This window comes from Coregonus clupeaformis, unplaced genomic scaffold (genome assembly GCF_020615455.1).
Source record: "Coregonus clupeaformis isolate EN_2021a unplaced genomic scaffold, ASM2061545v1 scaf0370, whole genome shotgun sequence".
Classification (NCBI taxonomy): domain Eukaryota; kingdom Metazoa; phylum Chordata; class Actinopteri; order Salmoniformes; family Salmonidae; genus Coregonus; species Coregonus clupeaformis.
The window spans coordinates 247,040-265,911 of record NW_025533825.1 but is presented as its reverse complement, the minus strand read 5'-3'; the positions used below and the strand labels follow the sequence as shown (position 1 = coordinate 265,911).

Here is an 18,872-nt window from a genome sequence, read left to right as displayed (position 1 = left end):
TCAAGGCGATTTCTGTCTGCATTTCTCTGTAAAGCTTCTGTGAGTTTAATAGAAAAACAGAAGAAGCATCTGACAGACCTTGTGTACAGCCTGTAAAGGCATAAAGTTTAGGGTTTCTTTGATAACGTCTTCCTTCCGTCTTCCTAACATGGTAGAAAGAAGAGAAACAGTTGGAAGTCTTCATTTGTTCTTGGGTTCCGGCCAAGAGACCATTCAGCTGGCTGGCTGCTGGAATAATCGGGTACGTCCCAGAAAAAATTGCACCCTTATCCCCTACATACTGTACTACTTTTGACAAAGACCCCTAGGGCTCTGGTCAAAAGTAGTGCACTATGTAGGTAACAGGGTGCCATTTGGGATGTATCTATTGTGAGGACAGGAGAACACCAGCCACAGAACCACAGACAGAGACAAGAGCAGTGGCTAATTGATTTAATGTTTATTAATTGAGTAGTTAATAGTCATGTCATCAGATAAGGACACCAGGCAGGCTCATATTCCTCGCTTGCTTTCATGCAGTCCTTGGCTAACACCTGTCATCAGCAGGCTTTTCATGTTGATTTAACCAACTTTCTTATTAAATGTTTTACTTGTTGTAAATTGAATGAGAGAAGGAATAAGAAATAAACCATCTCTAGGAAAAGTACAACACATTTTGCTTGGATACATCCACTCTACTCCAACAAGTAACATTTCCATGATAAAGGAGAATGATTTACTTTCGTTGGCTACGATGCCTTGATTAGAGCCCACTGGGATCTGAGGTGTGGTGAGCACACACAACACCATCACCGCTCTTATAGCAGAAACACTCTGAATGGAGAGAGAAGGAGCGAGAGAGAGAGAGAGAGAGAGAGAGAGAGTAAATAGAGAGAGAATAGGAGTGAGTGAGTGGGAAAATGCACCCACTGACCCACAGCATGACCACAACAGAGAAGTGATCACAGGAAGAAATGTAATTAATTCATCTCTCTCTCTCTCTCTCTCTCTCTCTCTCTCTCTCTCTCTCTCTCTCTATTTCTCTCTCTCTCTCTCTCTCTCTCTCTCTCTCTCTCTCTATCTATCTCTCTCTCTCTCTCTCTCTCTCTCTCTCTCTCTCTCTCTCTCTCTCTCTCTCTCTCTCTCTCTCTCTCTCTCTCTCTCTCTCTCTCTCTCTCTCTCTCTCTCTCTCTCTCTCTCTCTCTCTCTCTCTCTCTCTCTCTCTCTCTCTCTCTCTCTGTCTCTCTCTCTCTCTCTCTCTCTATGAGTGATCTGCGCTCCTCCCTCCACAACCATAATGTAATGGGCTGAAACGGCTGTGAGGCGAGGGCTGAGAAAAGCCCCTGAAGATGAAGCCTGGACAGAACAGATGTGTTTTGTTGAGGAGTTGGGAGGCTGGCGGGGTGGCGATAGGCTAATTTGAGCAGCATAAAGCCGGACCCTTTTCGTATGCAGATTGCAGCTTTGATCAAGAGCTGATGAAAGTGTTGGGAGTGGAGAGGATGGCGGGGGTGGGGGGCATCTGCTGAGCTCCGCCCTCTTCTCCTACACGATCCCCCGACTACAATGAAACGTGGCTGGGTCTTTCAGCATGACAATGATCCCAAAAACACCGCCCGGGCAACGAAGGAGTGGCTTCGTAAGAAGCATTTCAAGGTCATGGAGTGGCCTAGCCAGTCTCCAGATCTCAACCCCATAGAAAATCTTTGGAGGGAGTTGAATGGGCCAAAATACCAGCAACATTGTGTGAAAACCTTGTGAAGACTTACAGAAAACGTTTGATCCGTGTCATTGCCAACAAAGGGTATATAACAAAGTATTGAGAAACTTTTGTTATTGACCAAATACTTATTTTCCACCATAATTTGCAAATAAATTCATAAAAAATCCTACAATGTGATTTTCTGGATTTTTTTTTCTCATTTTGTCTGTCATAGTTGACGTGTACCTATGATGAAAATTACAGGCCTCTCTCATCTTTTTAAGTGGGAGAACTTGCACAATTGGTGGCTGACTAAATACTTTTTTTCCCCACTGTACTATGTATGCACCTGATCTGAGCCATAAGGAAGACTAGACATCTACCACCCCACTACCACTATCAGATTAGAGCCATAATGGAGACTAGACATCTACCACCCCACTACCACTATCAGATTAGAGCCATAATGGAGACTAGACATCTACCACCCCACTACCACTATCAGATTAGAGCCATAATGGAGACTAGACATCTACCACCCCACTACCACTATCAGATTAGAGCCATAATGGAGACATCTACCACCCCACTACCACTATCAGATTAGAGCCATAATGGAGACTAGACATCTACCACCCCACTACCACTATCAGATTAGAGCCATACTGGAGACTAGACATCTACCACCCCACTACCACTATCAGATTAGAGGCATAATGGAGACTAGACATCTACCACCCCACTACCACTATCAGATTAGAGCCATAAAGGAGACTAGACATCTACCACCCCACTACCACTATCAGATTAGAGCCATAAAGGAGACTAGACATCTACCACCCCACTACCACTATCAGATTAGAGCCATAAAGGAGACTAGACATCTACCACCCCACTACCACTATCAGATTAGAGCCATAAAGGAGACTAGACATCTACCACCCCACTACCACTATCAGATTAGAGCCATAAAGGAGACTAGACATCCACCACCCCACTACCACTATCAGATTAGAGCCATAATGGAGACATCTACCCCCCCACTACCACTATCAGATTAGAGCCATAATGGAGACATCTACCACCCCACTACCACTATCAGATTAGAGCCATAATGGAGACTAGACATCTACCCCCCCACTACCACTATCAGATTAGAGCCATAATGGAGACTAGACATCTACCACCCCACTACCACTATCAGATTAGAGCCATAAAGGAGACTAGACATCTACCACCCCACTACCACTATCAGATTAGAGCCATAATGGAGACTAGACATCTACCCCCCCACTACCACTATCAGATTAGAGCCATAATGGAGACTAGACATCTACCACCCCACTACCACTATCAGATTAGAGCCATAATGGAGACTAGACATCTACCACCCCACTACCACTATCAGATTAGAGCCATAAAGGAGACTAGACATCTACCACCCCACTACCACTATCAGATTAGAGCCATAATGGAGACTAGACATCTACCACCCCACTACCACTATCAGATTAGAGCCATAATGGAGACATCTACCACCCCACTACCACTATCAGATTAGAGCCATAATGGAGACTATACATCTACCACCCCACTACCACTATCAGATTAGAGCCATAATGGAGACTAGACATCTACCACCCCACTACCACTATCAGATTAGAGCCATAATGGAGACTAGACATCTACCACCCCACTACCACTATCAGATTAGAGCCATAATGGAGACTAGACATCTACCACCCCACTACCACTATCAGATTAGAGCCATAATGGAGACATCTACCACCCCACTACCACTATCAGATTAGAGCCATAATGGAGACTAGACATCTACCACCCCACTACCACTATCAGATTAGAGCCATAATGGAGACTAGACATCTACCACCCCACTACCACTATCAGATTAGAGCCATAATGGAGACTAGACATCTACCACCCCACTACCACTATCAGATTAGAGCCATAATGGAGACTAGACATCTACCACCCCACTACCACTATCAGATTAGAGCCATAATGGAGACTAGACATCTACCACCCCACTACCACTATCAGATTAGAGCCATACTGGAGACTAGACATCTACCACCCCACTACCACTATCAGATTAGAGCCATAAAGGAGACTAGACATCTACCACCCCACTACCACTATCAGATTAGAGCCATAAAGGAGACTAGACATCTACCACCCCACTACCACTATCAGATTAGAGCCATAAAGGAGACTAGACATCTACCACCCCACTACCACTATCAGATTAGAGCCATAATGGAGATTAGACATCTACCACCCCACTACCACTATCAGATTAGAGCCATAATGGAGACTAGACATCTACCACCCCACTACCACTATCAGATTAGAGCCATAATGGAGACATCTACCACCCCACTACCACTATCAGATTAGAGCCATAAAGGAGACTAGACATCTACCACCCCACTACCACTATCAGATTAGAGCCATAAAGGAGACTAGACATCAACCAGCCCACTACCACTATCAGATTAGAGCCATAATGGAGACTAGACATCTACCACCCCACTACCACTATCAGATTAGAGCCATAAAGGAGACTAGACATCTACCACCCCACTACCACTATCAGATTAGAGCCATAAAGGAGACTAGACATCTACCACCCCACTACCACTATCAGATTAGAGCCATAAAGGAGACATCTACCACCCCACTACCACTATCAGATTAGAGCCATAATGGAGACTAGACATCTACCCCCCCACTACCACTATCAGATTAGAGCCATAAAGGAGACTAGACATCTACCACCCCACTACCACTATCAGATTAGAGCCATAAAGGAGACTAGACATCTACCACCCCACTACCACTATCAGATTAGAGCCATAATGGAGACTAGACATCTACCACCCCACTACCACTATCAGATTAGAGCCATAATGGAGACATCTACCACCCCACTACCACTATCAGATTAGAGCCATAAAGGAGACATCTACCACCCCACTACCACTATCAGATTAGAGCCATAATGGAGACTAGACATCTACCCCCCCACTACCACTATCAGATTAGAGCCATAATGGAGACTAGACATCTACCACCCCACTACCACTATCAGATTAGAGCTATAATGGAGACTAGACATCTACCCCCCACTACCGCTATCAGATTAGAGCCATAAAGGAGATTAGACATCTACCACCCCACTACCACTATCAGATTAGAGCCATAAAGGAGACTAGACATCTACCAGCCCACTACCACTATCAGATTAGAGCCATAATGGAGACTAGACATCTACCACCCCACTACCACTATCAGATTAGAGCCATAATGGAGACTAGACATCTACCACCCCACTACCACTATCAGATTAGAGCCATAATGGAGACTAGACATCTACCACCCCACTACCACTATCAGATTAGAGCCATAATGGAGACTAGACATCTACCACCCCACTACCACTATCAGATTAGAGCCATAATGGAGACTAGACATCTACCACCCCACTACCACTATCAGATTAGAGCCATAATGGAGACTAGACATCTACCACCCCACTACCACTATCAGATTAGAGCCATAAAGGAGACTAGACATCTACCACCCCACTACCACTATCAGATTAGAGCCATAATGGAGACATCTACCACCCCACTACCACTATCAGATTAGAGCCATAAAGGAGACTAGACATCCACCACCCCACTACCACTATCAGATTAGAGCTATAATGGAGACATCTACCACCCCACTACCACTATCAGATTAGAGCCATAAGGGAGACTAGACATCTACCACCCCACTACCACTATCAGATTAGAGCCATAAAGGAGACTAGACATCTACCACCCCACTACCACTATCAGATTAGAGCCATAATGGAGACTAGACATCTACCACCCCACTACCACTATCAGATTAGAGCCATAATGGAGACTAGACATCTACCACCCCACTACCACTATCAGATTAGAGCCATAATGGAGACTAGACATCTACCACCCCACTACCACTATCAGATTAGAGCCATAATGGAGACTAGACATCTACCCCCCCACTACCACTATCAGATTAGAGCCATAATGGAGACTAGACATCTACCACCCCACTACCACTATCAGATTAGAGCCATAATGGAGACTGGACATCTACCACCCCACTACCACTATCAGATTAGAGCCATAATGGAGACTAGACATCTACCACCCCACTACCACTATCAGATTAGAGCCATAATGGAGACTAGACATCTACCACCCCACTACCACTATCAGATTAGAGCCATAAAGGAGACTAGACATCTACCCCCCCCACTACCACTATCAGATTAGAGCCATAAGAGAGACTAGACATCTACCCCCCCACTACCACTATCAGATTAGAGCCATAAAGGAGACTAGACATCTACCACCCCACTACCACTATCAGATTAGAGCCATAATGGAGACTAGACGTCTACCACCCCACTACCACTATCAGATTAGAGCCATAATGGAGACTAGACATCTACCACCCCACTACCACTATCAGATTAGAGCCATAATGGAGACTAGACATCTACCACCCCACTACCACTATCAGATTAGAGCCATAATGGAGACTAGACATCTACCACCCCACTACCACTATCAGATTAGAGGCATAATGGAGACTAGACATCTACCACCCCACTACCACTATCAGATTAGAGCCATAAAGGAGACTAGACATCTACCACCCCACTACCACTATCAGATTAGAGCCATAAAGGAGACTAGACATCTACCACCTCACTACCACTATCAGATTAGAGCCATAATGGAGACTAGACATCTACCACCCCACTACCACTATCAGATTAGAGCCATAATGGAGACTAGACATCTACCCCCCCCACTACCACTATCAGATTAGAGCCATAATGGAGACTAGACGTCTACCACCCCACTACCACTATCAGATTAGAGCCATAATGGAGACTAGACATCTACCACCTCACTACCACTATCAGATTAGAGCCATAATGGAGACTAGACATCTACCCCCCACTACCACTATCAGATTAGAGCCATAATGGAGACTAGACGTCTACCACCCCACTACCACTATCAGATTAGAGCCATAATGGAGACTAGACATCTACCACCCCACTACCACTATCAGATTAGAGCCATAATGGAGACTAGACATCTACCACCCCACTACCACTATCAGATTAGAGGCATAATGGAGACTAGACATCTACCACCCCACTACCACTATCAGATTAGAGCCATAATGGAGACTAGACATCTACCACCCCACTACCACTATCAGATTAGAGCCATAAGGGAGACTAGACATCTACCACCCCACTACCACTATCAGATTAGAGCCATAATGGAGACATCTACCCCCCACTACCACTATCAGATTAGAGCCATAATGGAGACTAGACATCTACCACCCCACTACCACTATCAGATTAGAGCCATAATGGAGACATCTACCACCCCACTACCACTATCAGATTAGAGCCATAATGGAGACTAGACATCTACCACCCCACTACCACTATCAGATTAGAGCCATAATGGAGACTAGACATCTACCACCCCACTACCACTATCAGATTAGAGCCATAAAGGAGACTAGACATCTACCAGCCCACTACCACTATCAGATTAGAGCCATAAGAGAGACTAGACATCTACCCCCCCACTACCACTATCAGATTAGAGCCATAAGAGAGACTAGACATCTACCACCCCACTACCACTATCAGATTAGAGCCATAATGGAGACTAGACATCTACCACCCCACTACCACTATCAGATTAGAGCCATAAAGGAGACTAGACATCTACCAGCCCACTACCACTATCAGATTAGAGCCATAAGAGAGACTAGACATCTACCCCCCCCCCACTACCACTGTCACCATCACCCACTAATTAACTTGTCATCACCATCACCCACCCGGCACAGACCAGAAGGGGACTGGCCACCCCTCAGAGCCTGGTTCCTCTCTAGGTTTCTTCCTAGGTTTGTGCCTTTCTAGGGAGTTTTTCCTAGCCACCGTGCTTCTACATCTGCATTGCTTGCTGTTTGGGGTTTTACGCTGGGTTTCTGTATAGCACTTTGTGACATCTGCTGAATTAAAAAGGGCTTCATAAATAAAATGTGATTGATTGATTGATTAATTAACTTCACCATCACCCACTAATTAACTTGTCATTTTTGCAGATTAAGTGTCTGAGCTAGTAATGTATCAATATTTATCGTTTACAAATGAGCTATGACACAGCCAAAGAATATATAGCACAACTTTGGATTTAACCCCCATCCTAAAATGGAATGGTTTTGACCATTTTGAAATTTTACGGTGTGATATTCTCTTCTCCTCTGGCATCGGCAAAAGTGATTGCTGTCCTCGTTATGAAATTATCAGCTTTACCCTGTATATCTAAAAATAACCATATACACTGATTGTTTAGCAAAACTACCAAAACTATTGCCAGATTGTGAGCCCCGTTCAGCAGCTATGGCCAGATTGTGAGCCCCGTTCAGCAGCTATGGCCAGATTGTGAGCCCCGTTCAGCAGCTATAGCCAGATTGTGAGCCCCGTTCAGCAGGTATTGCCAGATTGTGAGCCCCGTTCAGCAGCTATAGCCAGATTGTGAGCCCCGTTCAGCAGGTATTGCCAGATTGTGAGCCCCGTTCAGCAGGTATTGCCAGATTGTGAGCCCCGTTCAGCAGCTATTGCCAGATTGTGAGCCCCGTTCAGCAGGTATTGCCAGATTGTGAGCCCCGTTCAGCAGCTATGGCCAGATTGTGAGCCCCGTTCAGCAGCTATGGCCAGATTGTGAGCCCCGTTCAGCAGCTATGGCCAGATTGTGAGCCCCGTTCAGCAGCTATAGCCAGATTGTGAGCCCCGTTCAGCAGCTATAGCCAGATTGTGAGCCCCGTTCAGCAGCTATAGCCAGATTGTGAGCCCCGTTCAGCAGCTATAGCCAGATTGTGAGCCCCGTTCAGCAGCTATAGCCAGATTGTGAGCCCCGTTCAGCAGCTATAGCCAGATTGTGAGCCCCGTTCAGCAGGTATTGCCAGATTGTGAGCCCCGTTCAGCAGCTATAGCCAGATTGTGAGCCCCGTTCAGCAGGTATTGCCAGATTGTGAGCCCCGTTCAGCAGCTATAGCCAGATTGTGAGCCCCGTTCAGCAGGTATTGCCAGATTGTGAGCCCCGTTCAGCAGCTATAGCCAGATGAGAGATGTCTCCCGTAGCTTACTTTTATTTCAGTAAAACACAACTTTCAACAACGCATAGATAACAATATCCTAGCAAATGATATAGGTTGTCACTCAACTAATAAAGCCTAATATCACGCAAGCCATTTCAGCATTTGAACGCTGAAGGTGAGATGTGCAACAACAGAAACAGGCCACCTACCTCTCGTTGGTCAGCGCACGAAGCTGGGCACAGTGCGCAGTTTGACTAGGCTACTGATATTGCCCGGGGTTGTTCGGCATGCAAAATGACTTGTAGATCAATAACCGTAAACACAGTTACATGCAGTTCGACACTGAAGGAAAGAGGACGCATCAGTTGTCACAAAATATGAGAGATATTTTTTGGAAGGTAGAAAGAATGTAATATGAGCAAAAACTGTTAGTGAACCGGCGAGTCGTAACATTTAAAATCAATTTTCTGACCGATTCATGCTACATTTGGATCGGTTTGGGGTCCGCGGACTTGTATCTTAAACATTTGAATCGGAGACCAATGCGTATTGGTGAATCGTTGCATCCCTAATGGTTAGTGTTAAAACCACTAGCACAAAGGTCTACACTCCAGTCTCTATTCTATCTACAGGGATGGTGCTCTGGGAGTCTGGGATTCTATTCTATCTACAGGGATGGTGCTCTGGGAGTCTGGGATTCTATTCTATCTACAGGGATGGTGCTCTGGGAGTCTGGGATTCTATTCTATCTACAGGGATGGTGCTCTGGGAGTCTGGGATTCTATTCTATCTACAGGGATGGTGCTCTGGGAGTCTGGGATTCTATTCTATCTACAGGGATGGTGCTCTGGGGAGTCTGGGATTCTATTCTATCTACAGGGATGGTGCTCTGGGAGTCTGGGATTCTATTCTATCTACAGGGATGGTGCTCTGGGAGTCTGGGATTCTATTCTATCTACAGGGATGGTGCTCTGGGAGTCTGGGATTCTATTCTATCTACAGGGATGGTGCTCTGGGAGTCTGGGATTCTATTCTATCTACAGGGATGGTGCTCTGGGAGTCTGGGATTCTATTCTATCTACAGGGATGGTGCTCTGGGAGTCTGGGATTCTATTCTATCTACAGGGATGGTGCTCTGGGAGTCTGGGATTCTATTCTATCTACAGGGATGGTGCTCTGGGAGTCTGGGATTCTATTCTATCTACAGGGATGGTGCTCTGGGAGTCTGGGATTCTATTCTATCTACAGGGATGGTGCTCTGGGAGTCTGGGGATTCTATTCTATCTACAGGGATGGTGCTCTGGGAGTCTGGGATTCTATTCTATCTACAGGGATGGTGCTCTGGGAGTCTGGGATTCTATTCTATCTACAGGGATGGTGCTCTGGGAGTCTGGGATTCTATTCTATCTACAGGGATGGTGCTCTGGGAGTCTGGGATTCTATTCTATCTACAGGGATGGTGCTCTGGGAGTCTGGGATTCTATTCTATCTACAGGGATGGTGCTCTGGGAGTCTGGGATTCTATTCTATCTACAGGGATGGTGCTCTGGGAGTCTGGGATTCTATTCTATCTACAGGGATGGTGCTCTGGGAGTCTGGGATTCTATTCTATCTACAGGGATGGTGCTCTGGGAGTCTGGGATTCTATTCTATCTACAGGGATGGTGCTCTGGGAGTCTGGGGATTCTATTCTATCTACAGGGATGGTGCTCTGGGAGTCTGGGATTCTATTCTATCTACAGGGATGGTGCTCTGGGAGTCTGGGATTCTATTCTATCTACAGGGATGGTGCTCTGGGAGTCTGGGATTCTATTCTATCTACAGGGATGGTGCTCTGGGAGTCTGGGATTCTATTCTATCTACAGGGATGGTGCTCTGGGAGTCTGGGATTCTATTCTATCTACAGGGATGGTGCTCTGGGAGTCTGGGATTCTATTCTATCTACAGGGATGGTGCTCTGGGAGTCTGGGATTCTATTCTATCTACAGGGATGGTGCTCTGGGAGTCTGGGATTCTATTCTATCTACAGGGATGGTGCTCTGGGAGTCTGGGATTCTATTCTATCTACAGGGATGGTGCTCTGGGAGTCTGGGATTCTATTCTATCTACAGGGATGGTGCTCTGGGAGTCTGGGATTCTATTCTATCTACAGGGATGGTTCTCTGGGAGTCTGGGATTCTATTCTATCTACAGGGATGGTGCTCTGGGAGTCTGGGATTCTATTCTATCTACAGGGATGGTGCTCTGGGAGTCTGGGATTCTATTCTATCTACAGGGATGGTGCTCTGGGAGTCTGGGATTCTATTCTATCTACAGGGATGGTGCTCTGGGAGTCTGCGATTACAAACTAGGTTGCAAAATTCCAGAATTTCCCCCAAATTCCCAGAAACCCTGATTGGATGATTTCCATGTCACAGTCAAATGGTTCTCAGACCTGAAGGAACATTTATAGACCTAGTTAGGCCTCAGTACAGCCTAACATAGACACTGATACATACGCCTGTTATTATAAACCCCCTCAGTCTCTGCAACAGTCGCTAGACCCAGTCCTATGCATGGGGGAGACGTTCATCTCGTTGAATAATGTTTTCCACTAAATAATTAGTGCTTCAGAGCAAAAGCAGGCCAGACCTGTGACCTCAAGGCTTACGAGACTAAATACTCCCCAGTTTATTCTCTCCAATCTATTTTGTATATCAAATATTGAACCAGTAGACAGAGCCATTTGTATAAATACATCTGGTTACGGTAGACTTCTAATGCCAAATATTGAACCAGTAGACAGAGCCATTTGTATAAATACATCTGGTTACGGTAGACTTCTAATGCCAAATATTGAACCAGTAGACAGAGCCATTTGTATTAATACATCTGGTTACGGTAGACGACTAATGCCAAATATTGAGTCTGTGAGTTTTGTATGATAGTAGATGCAGCTCAGGACAATGTTTTGATGCTTTTTCGGACATTGAGATATCAGAGAACAAAACATGATAATCCCCTCTATTATAGGCATTGGTTGAAGCTCAGTGTTAAATTCAAATCTCCCTACCATCATATCTAAGCCAATATGACACCGATGTCGATGGAAATTCGCAAATCAACTTGGAGGTACACAACACCCTCCCCGGTTCTCGTCATGAGCCGTCCGTCCGTAACCGAGAACCACATACCGGATATTTAACAGGGTCGTTAGCATTAGGGTCGTAAGACCATTTTCTGTCCAGAACTAGCTCAATATCTAGGCGTCGGATAAGAACGAGACTACAGAGTCCATAGAGTGTTCGTTGTCCGTAGCTTCTGCCTGCCCATAACATAACCCCACCAACACCATGGGGCACTCTGTTCCATAACAGAACCCCACCAACACCATGGGGCACTCTGTTCACAACGTAGCCATCAGCAAACCGCTCGCCCCCACACGACGCCATACACATGGTCTGGGGTTGTGAGGCCGGTTGGACATTTACATTTACATTTACGTCATTTAACAGACGCTCTTATCCAGAGCGACTTACAAATTGGTGCATTCAACTTATGATAGCCAGTGGGACAACCACCTTTTTTATTTTTTATTTTTTTGTGGGGGAGGGGTGGGTAGAAGGATTAAAGAGGTAGGGTTTCAAGTGTCTCCGGAAGGTGGTAAGTGACTCCGCTGTCCTGGTGTCGTGGGGGAGCTTGTTCCACCATTGGAGTGCCAGAGCAGCGAATAGCTTTGACTGGGCTGAGCAGGAACTGTGCTTCCGTAGACGTAGGGGAGCTAGCAGGCCAGAGGTGGATGAACGCAGTGCCCTCGTTTGGGTGTAGGGTCTGATCAGAGCCTGAAGGTAAGCAGGTGCCGTTCCCCTCACAGCTCCGTAGGCAAGCACCATGGTCTTGTAGTAGATGCGAGCCTCAACTGGAAGCCAGTGGAGTGTGCAGAGGAGCGGGGTGACATGAGAGAACTTGGGAAGGTTGAACACCAGACGGGCTGCAGCGTTCTGGATAAGTTGAAGGGGTTTAATGGCACAGGCAGGGAGCCCAGCCAACAGCAAGTTGCAGTAATCAAGACGGGAGATGACAAGTGCCTGGATTAGGACCTGTGCCGCTTTCTGTGTAAGGTAGGGTCGTACTCTGCGAATGTTGGAGAGCATGAACCTGCAGGATCGGGTCACCGCTTTGATGTTAGCGGAGAACGACAGGGTATTGTCCAGGGTCACGACAAGGTTCTTTGCACTCTGGGAGGAGGACACAATGGAGTTGTCAACCGTGATGGCGAGATCATGGAGCGGGCAGTCCTTCCCCGGGAGGAAGAGCAGCTCTGTCTTGCCGAGGTTCAGCTTGAGGTGGTTATCCGTCATCCATACTGATATGTCAGCCAGACATGCAGAGATGCGATTCGCCACCTGGTTATCAGAAGGGGGAAAGGAGAAGATTAATTGTGTGTCGTCTGCGTAGCAATGATAGGAGAGACCATGTGAGGATATGACAGAGCCAAGTGACTTGGTGTATAGCGAGAATAGGAGAGGGCCTAGAACTGAGCCCTGGGGGACACCAGTGGTGAGAGCACGTGGTGCGGAGACAGATTCTCGCCACGCCACCTGCAACAGTACTGCCAAATTCTCTAAACAATGTTGGAGGCAGCTTATGGTAGAGAAATGAACATTACATTCTCTGCCAACAGCTCTGGTGGACATTGCTGCAGTCAGCATGCCAATTGCACACTCCCTCCAAACTTGAGACGTCTGTGGCATTGTGTTGTGTGACAAAGTGCACATTTTAGAGTGGCCTGTTATTGTCCACAGCACAAGGTGCACCTGTGTATTGTTCATGCTGTTTACATTTTAGTCATTTAGCAGACGCTCTTATCCAGTGCGACTTACAGTTAGTGAGTGCATAAATTTTTCATACTGGCCCCCCGTAGGAATCGAACCTACAACCCTGGCGTTGCAAGCGCCATGCTCTACCAACTGAGCTACAGGAGGGCTGGTTAATCAGCTTCTTGATATGCCACACCTGTCCGGTGGATGGATTATCTTGGCAAACGAGAAATGCCCACTGACAGGGATGTAAACAAATGTGTGCACAAAATTTGAGAGAAATAAGCTTTTTGTGCATATGGTAAAATTGACGGGATCTTTTATTTCAGGTCATGAAACATGGGACCAACACTTTACATACACACATATTCATTTATTAGGAGGCTCTTAAAAGAGCCTTTGGGTACGTTGAGGGGCAGGCAAGTGGCAGTGAGTGTGGTGGTGTGTCCTACTGTGTGCATCATGCTAGAACGGAGGAGAGCTCTCAGACTCTCAAGGGAAGAGGTCGTTGCCCTCATCCGTGAGATGTACGCCATCCCTACGGTATTGCCCAGGGGACACAGTGCTTTACGGCAGAGTGGCGGATTGTGGGAATGCGCCTGTCACAGAGAAATGCAAGCTGGCCCATGTGGAACTGACAAACGACTTTTATGCCAATTCAAATGCATGGCAGTAATCATGGTACTTCGCACGCTATCAATACTTAGAATGTATGTTCTGTTCCAAATCTGTGAGTTCTCCCACCTCTTTTCATATTAATACTGCCTTTTATAAATGAAGACGGGTGGTTTTTACTGGAGTTGGAAAGCTGTGTACAGCATTACTTATTTGTAACTGAATTTTTTTAATAATTTCTCTTAAGAGTTTTCGTACTTGTTTAATTGACTTTGTATTTTGCAGGTGTTTCACAGCAGTTTGTCATTTGTTACTGTGTTTGTATCAGGAGTTACCAAAATTGCTCTTGACGATCCACAGGGTTATGCAGGCTTTTCTGTTCAAGCCCAGTACTACCACACCTGATTCTACTACTCAGCTGTTCATCAAGACCTCAGCTGTTCATCAAGACCTCAGCTGTTCATCAAGACCTCAGCTGTTCATCAATACCCGAATAGTAGAATCAGGTGTGGTAGAACTGGGCTTGGACAAAAATGCCTGCATAAACCTGTAGCTTGTCAATAGCAATTGTGGCCATCCCTGAGTTGTATTTACAAAGTTGACTGTATCTGATGAATGTACATTTGGTTGTACATTTTATATTGAGTCATAACTCACCCTAGTTTACAGGTAATATACTACTAGGCCTGTCTTCAGTAAACTTGAAGGTACATATTTTCATGTAAATAGTTAATGGGTACATATTGATTATTTGTGTATTCTCCAGGAGCCTGATTGATTGTTTTACGCGAGATCAGAGATTCCTTTCTCTCCAGTTTACTCCATCTTAATATTAATATTAAATAAATACTAACTACATTATTTCTGTTGCCATTTGTCATTATTGTGTATTTTTACTTAACTTTTATTTATAGTTTTATACTGTGTTATGCTGTATTATAAAACTAGATGGTTCGAGCCATGAGTGCTGATTGGCCGAAAGCCATGGTATATCAGACCATAGACCAACGGGTATGACAAAACATTTATTTTTACTGTTCTAATTACGTTGGTAACCAGTTTAAAATTGCAATAAGGCACCTCAGGGGGTTTGTGGTATATGGCCAATATACCACAGCTAAGGGCTGTATCCAGGTACTCCGCGTTGCGTCGTGCGTAAAGAACAGCCCTTAGCCGTGGTATATTGGCCATATACCACACCCCCTCGTGCCTTATTGCTTAATTATAATGTTGTATAATAATGTTACATAATCACCTTCTGGTGTAAAAACCATGGAAATTAAAAACAAAAAACTATGTTTTAAGTGAGAATAGGCATTGGTCTGAAAAAGAAAGAAAAGTGAGCACCACAATGCCTACTCCACCCATGCTCTACCAAGGTTTTTCAGCACACAGCTTTGACCTGCTACAGTAGCCATGTTGGTCTATTGTACCTCAAAACTATGTGTAGGCAGGTTGCTTAGGATTCAAACCTTCTCAAACAGCCTAATTCATATTCTTAGAGGAGGTGCTTCCACAATAATGTGATTTGTACCGCATACAAGGTGAAGTATTGGATTGTTCCCACGCCACAGTAAGACATTATCCCATTCCGCTACCTTTTCATGCTTTTAAAAATTAAATGCAAGCAATCTTTGTTTTTATACTTACAAGACCATCAGGCTTGATTGAGCGGTTTTGTGTTGTAATAATGTGGCGCACGCCTGTATTTCCTTAAAAAAATGTTTTTTTAGCAATACATGTCTTTGAAAAAGGAAATCTTAATAACATCCTTTTTGTGTGTGTTAGACACAGTAGTTCAGATTTTGTAACTGTTAGCTTACCTGTGTAATATTGAATTAAAATTACTAAATACAATAAGGACAGGTAGAGTGGTATTACTAAATACAATAAGGACAGGTAGAGTGGTATTACTAAATACAATAAGGACAGGTAGAGTGGTATTACTAAATACAATAAGGACAGGTAGAGTGGTATTACTAAATACAAAACGATTCCTTACCTTCAATCTTTTATGTATTTATTAAATATTATTGTATTCTGTTCCCTCTCTGGTCATATAGAAAGTTGATATCCAGGTATTGATCATGTAGTAAATGTATTCTGTTTCCTCTCTGGTCATATAGAAAGTGGATATCCAGGTATTGATCATGTAGTAAATGTATTCTGTTTCCTCTCTGGTCATATAGAAAGTGGATATCCAGGTATTGATCATGTAGTAAATGTATTCTGTTTCCTCTCTGGTCATATAGAAAGTGGATATCCAGGTATTGATCATGTAGTAAAGTGCATCTGTATGTTCCCTATCCCCAGGTGATCTTTGCCCTGAACCAGACCCTTCTACAGCAGGAGAGCCTGAGAGCAGGCATTCTGCAGGTCCCTTACACCACTGAGGACCTCATCAAACATTACAACTGTGGAGACCTCAACGCCATCATCTTCAACCACGACACCTCTCAGGTCAGTTACAACCCCCTTACCCCTAACACTTAACATTTTAGTCATTTAGCAGACACTCTTATCCAGAGCGACTTACAGGAGCAATTAGGGTTAAGTGCCTTGCTCAAGGGCACATCGACAGATTTTTCACCTAGTCGGCTCGGGGATTAGAACCAGCGACCTTTCAATTACTGGCACAACGCTCTTAACCACTAAGCCACCTGCCGCCCCAGTAACAAAGGAGAGACCCATACCTTTTACATTTCTGACCCATTTAGTTTAGACCTGATGGATAATCTGTCACTGCACATCATCCTCTCTGCAGGTCCCCAACTTCAACAACGTGACCCTGCGCCCCAGTGAACAGATAACAGCCCAGGAGATAGACAGCTACTTCAGACAGGAGCTCATCTACGAGAGGAACGAGAGGATGGGGAACAGGGTGAAGGCCCTGATGGAGGAAAGCCCTGACAACAGCTTCTTCTTCGCCTTCGGAGCAGGTCAGTGACGATGACGAGGAGGAGGAGGAGGAGGAGGAGGAGAAGGAGGAGGATGATTAATGATCACACCCTGCCAAGATATGGGAAAGGAATCCAAGATGCTTTAAGATCATTATTTTTAGGTTGGTTTGTAGGCCTACAACAATGATTCGGCTTGCTTGACCATTGATTCATTCAGTATGGAGCTATGAAAAGTGAATCGTCTTTACTACACTGGTTATGAGCTAACAGTATCTACAGTCAGGTCCATAATTATTGGCACCCTTGATAAAGATGAGTAAAAAATACTATAAAATAAATACAAATACTGAGCTATATTGTATGAAAAACAATGGGGAAATTATATATATTTTTATACTATTGCAGTAACTCAGAGAAAGAGGTTTTGTTTACAAGTAATTTAAAAAAAAATCTAAAAAAGATGGGGCTCAAAATTATTGGCACCCCTGTTTTCAGTACTCCAGTACCCTACCCTTCTAAAATGTTTTATGAGACATGAGAACACATTGGGAGGGATCTTAGACCTTTCCTCCATACAGAATCTCTCCAGATCCTTGATATCCTTCGTCTGCTCTTATGGACTGCCCTCTTCAATTCAAACCACAGGTTTTCAATGGGGTTCAAGTCCTGAGACTGAGATGGCCATTGCAAAATGTTGATTTTGTGGCCAATTAACAATTTCTTTGTGGATTTTGATGTGTGCTTGGGGTTATTGTCTTGCTGGAAGATCCACGTGCGGCCAAGTTTCAGCCTCCTGGCAGAGGAAACCAGGCTTATGGCTAAAATGTCCTGGTCACCCAGTACAAGGAAATTTTAGCCAAAACCTGGTTGCCTCTGCCAGCAAGACATAATCCCAAGCACACATCAAAATAGAAATTGTTAATTGATCACAAAATCAACATTTTACAATGGCCATCTCAGCCTGTGTTCTCCAGTCTCATAAAACATTTTAGAAGGGTAAGGTACTGGAGTACTGAAAACATGGGTGCCAATCATTTTTAACCCTGTCTTTTAGAGATTTTTTTTTAAATTACTTGTAAAAAAAATATATATATGTATTTCTCTCAGCAGTTGTATTAGTATAACATTTTTGGAGCATACAATAAAGCTGAGTAATTGTGTTATTTATTTTACACAGTCTTTTTTTGCTTCTTTATCAAGGTTGGCAATAATATATCTTTGCTTCACTTCTTCACTCCCCGGAACGGCAGCTTAATCCACACCCCAAATGGCACCCTATTCCCTATGAAGGCTCTGGTCAAAACTAGTGCACTATAAAGGGAATAGGGTACCATTTGAGACGTAGACTTAGTCTTGGTTCAGTCTAAGGTCGGGCATTAAATTAAACGTGTTGAAAAATAAATCTGATTAAAGCTACTTTAGAACATACAGCTTAAATGCTTCTCTTTGTGAGCGTGGCAGAATAGAGAGAGCTAGACTGAAGGAGGTCAAGTTCAAACCCTACAGAACTGGAAGACCACCGCTTATAAGCATTGTAGTCCCTCTTTTGACCTGCCGATCGTGCTTGGTCGGCTGTGATCCGTATGGCAACGCTCTCAGATTTCAGGGTGAAATTCCGGAATCCACTTGTTGCCACATCGTCTGGTTCATTTAACTGAGACCTGGAAGCTGAGCAGG

General features: G+C 44.7%; 1 protein-coding gene across 1 annotated transcript in view; it reads left to right on the top strand.

The window, feature by feature from the left end:
- The window catches only part of LOC121581833 (metalloprotease TIKI1), a 210,889-nt gene that overhangs the window by 73,732 nt on the left and 118,285 nt on the right, over positions 1–18,872 (top strand). The window contains exons 3-4 of the mRNA XM_041897195.1: positions 16,609–16,755; positions 17,060–17,234. Coding sequence (XP_041753129.1) covers positions 16,609–16,755; positions 17,060–17,234 — 322 coding nt within the window. The remainder of the gene's footprint in view (positions 1–16,608; positions 16,756–17,059; positions 17,235–18,872) is intronic.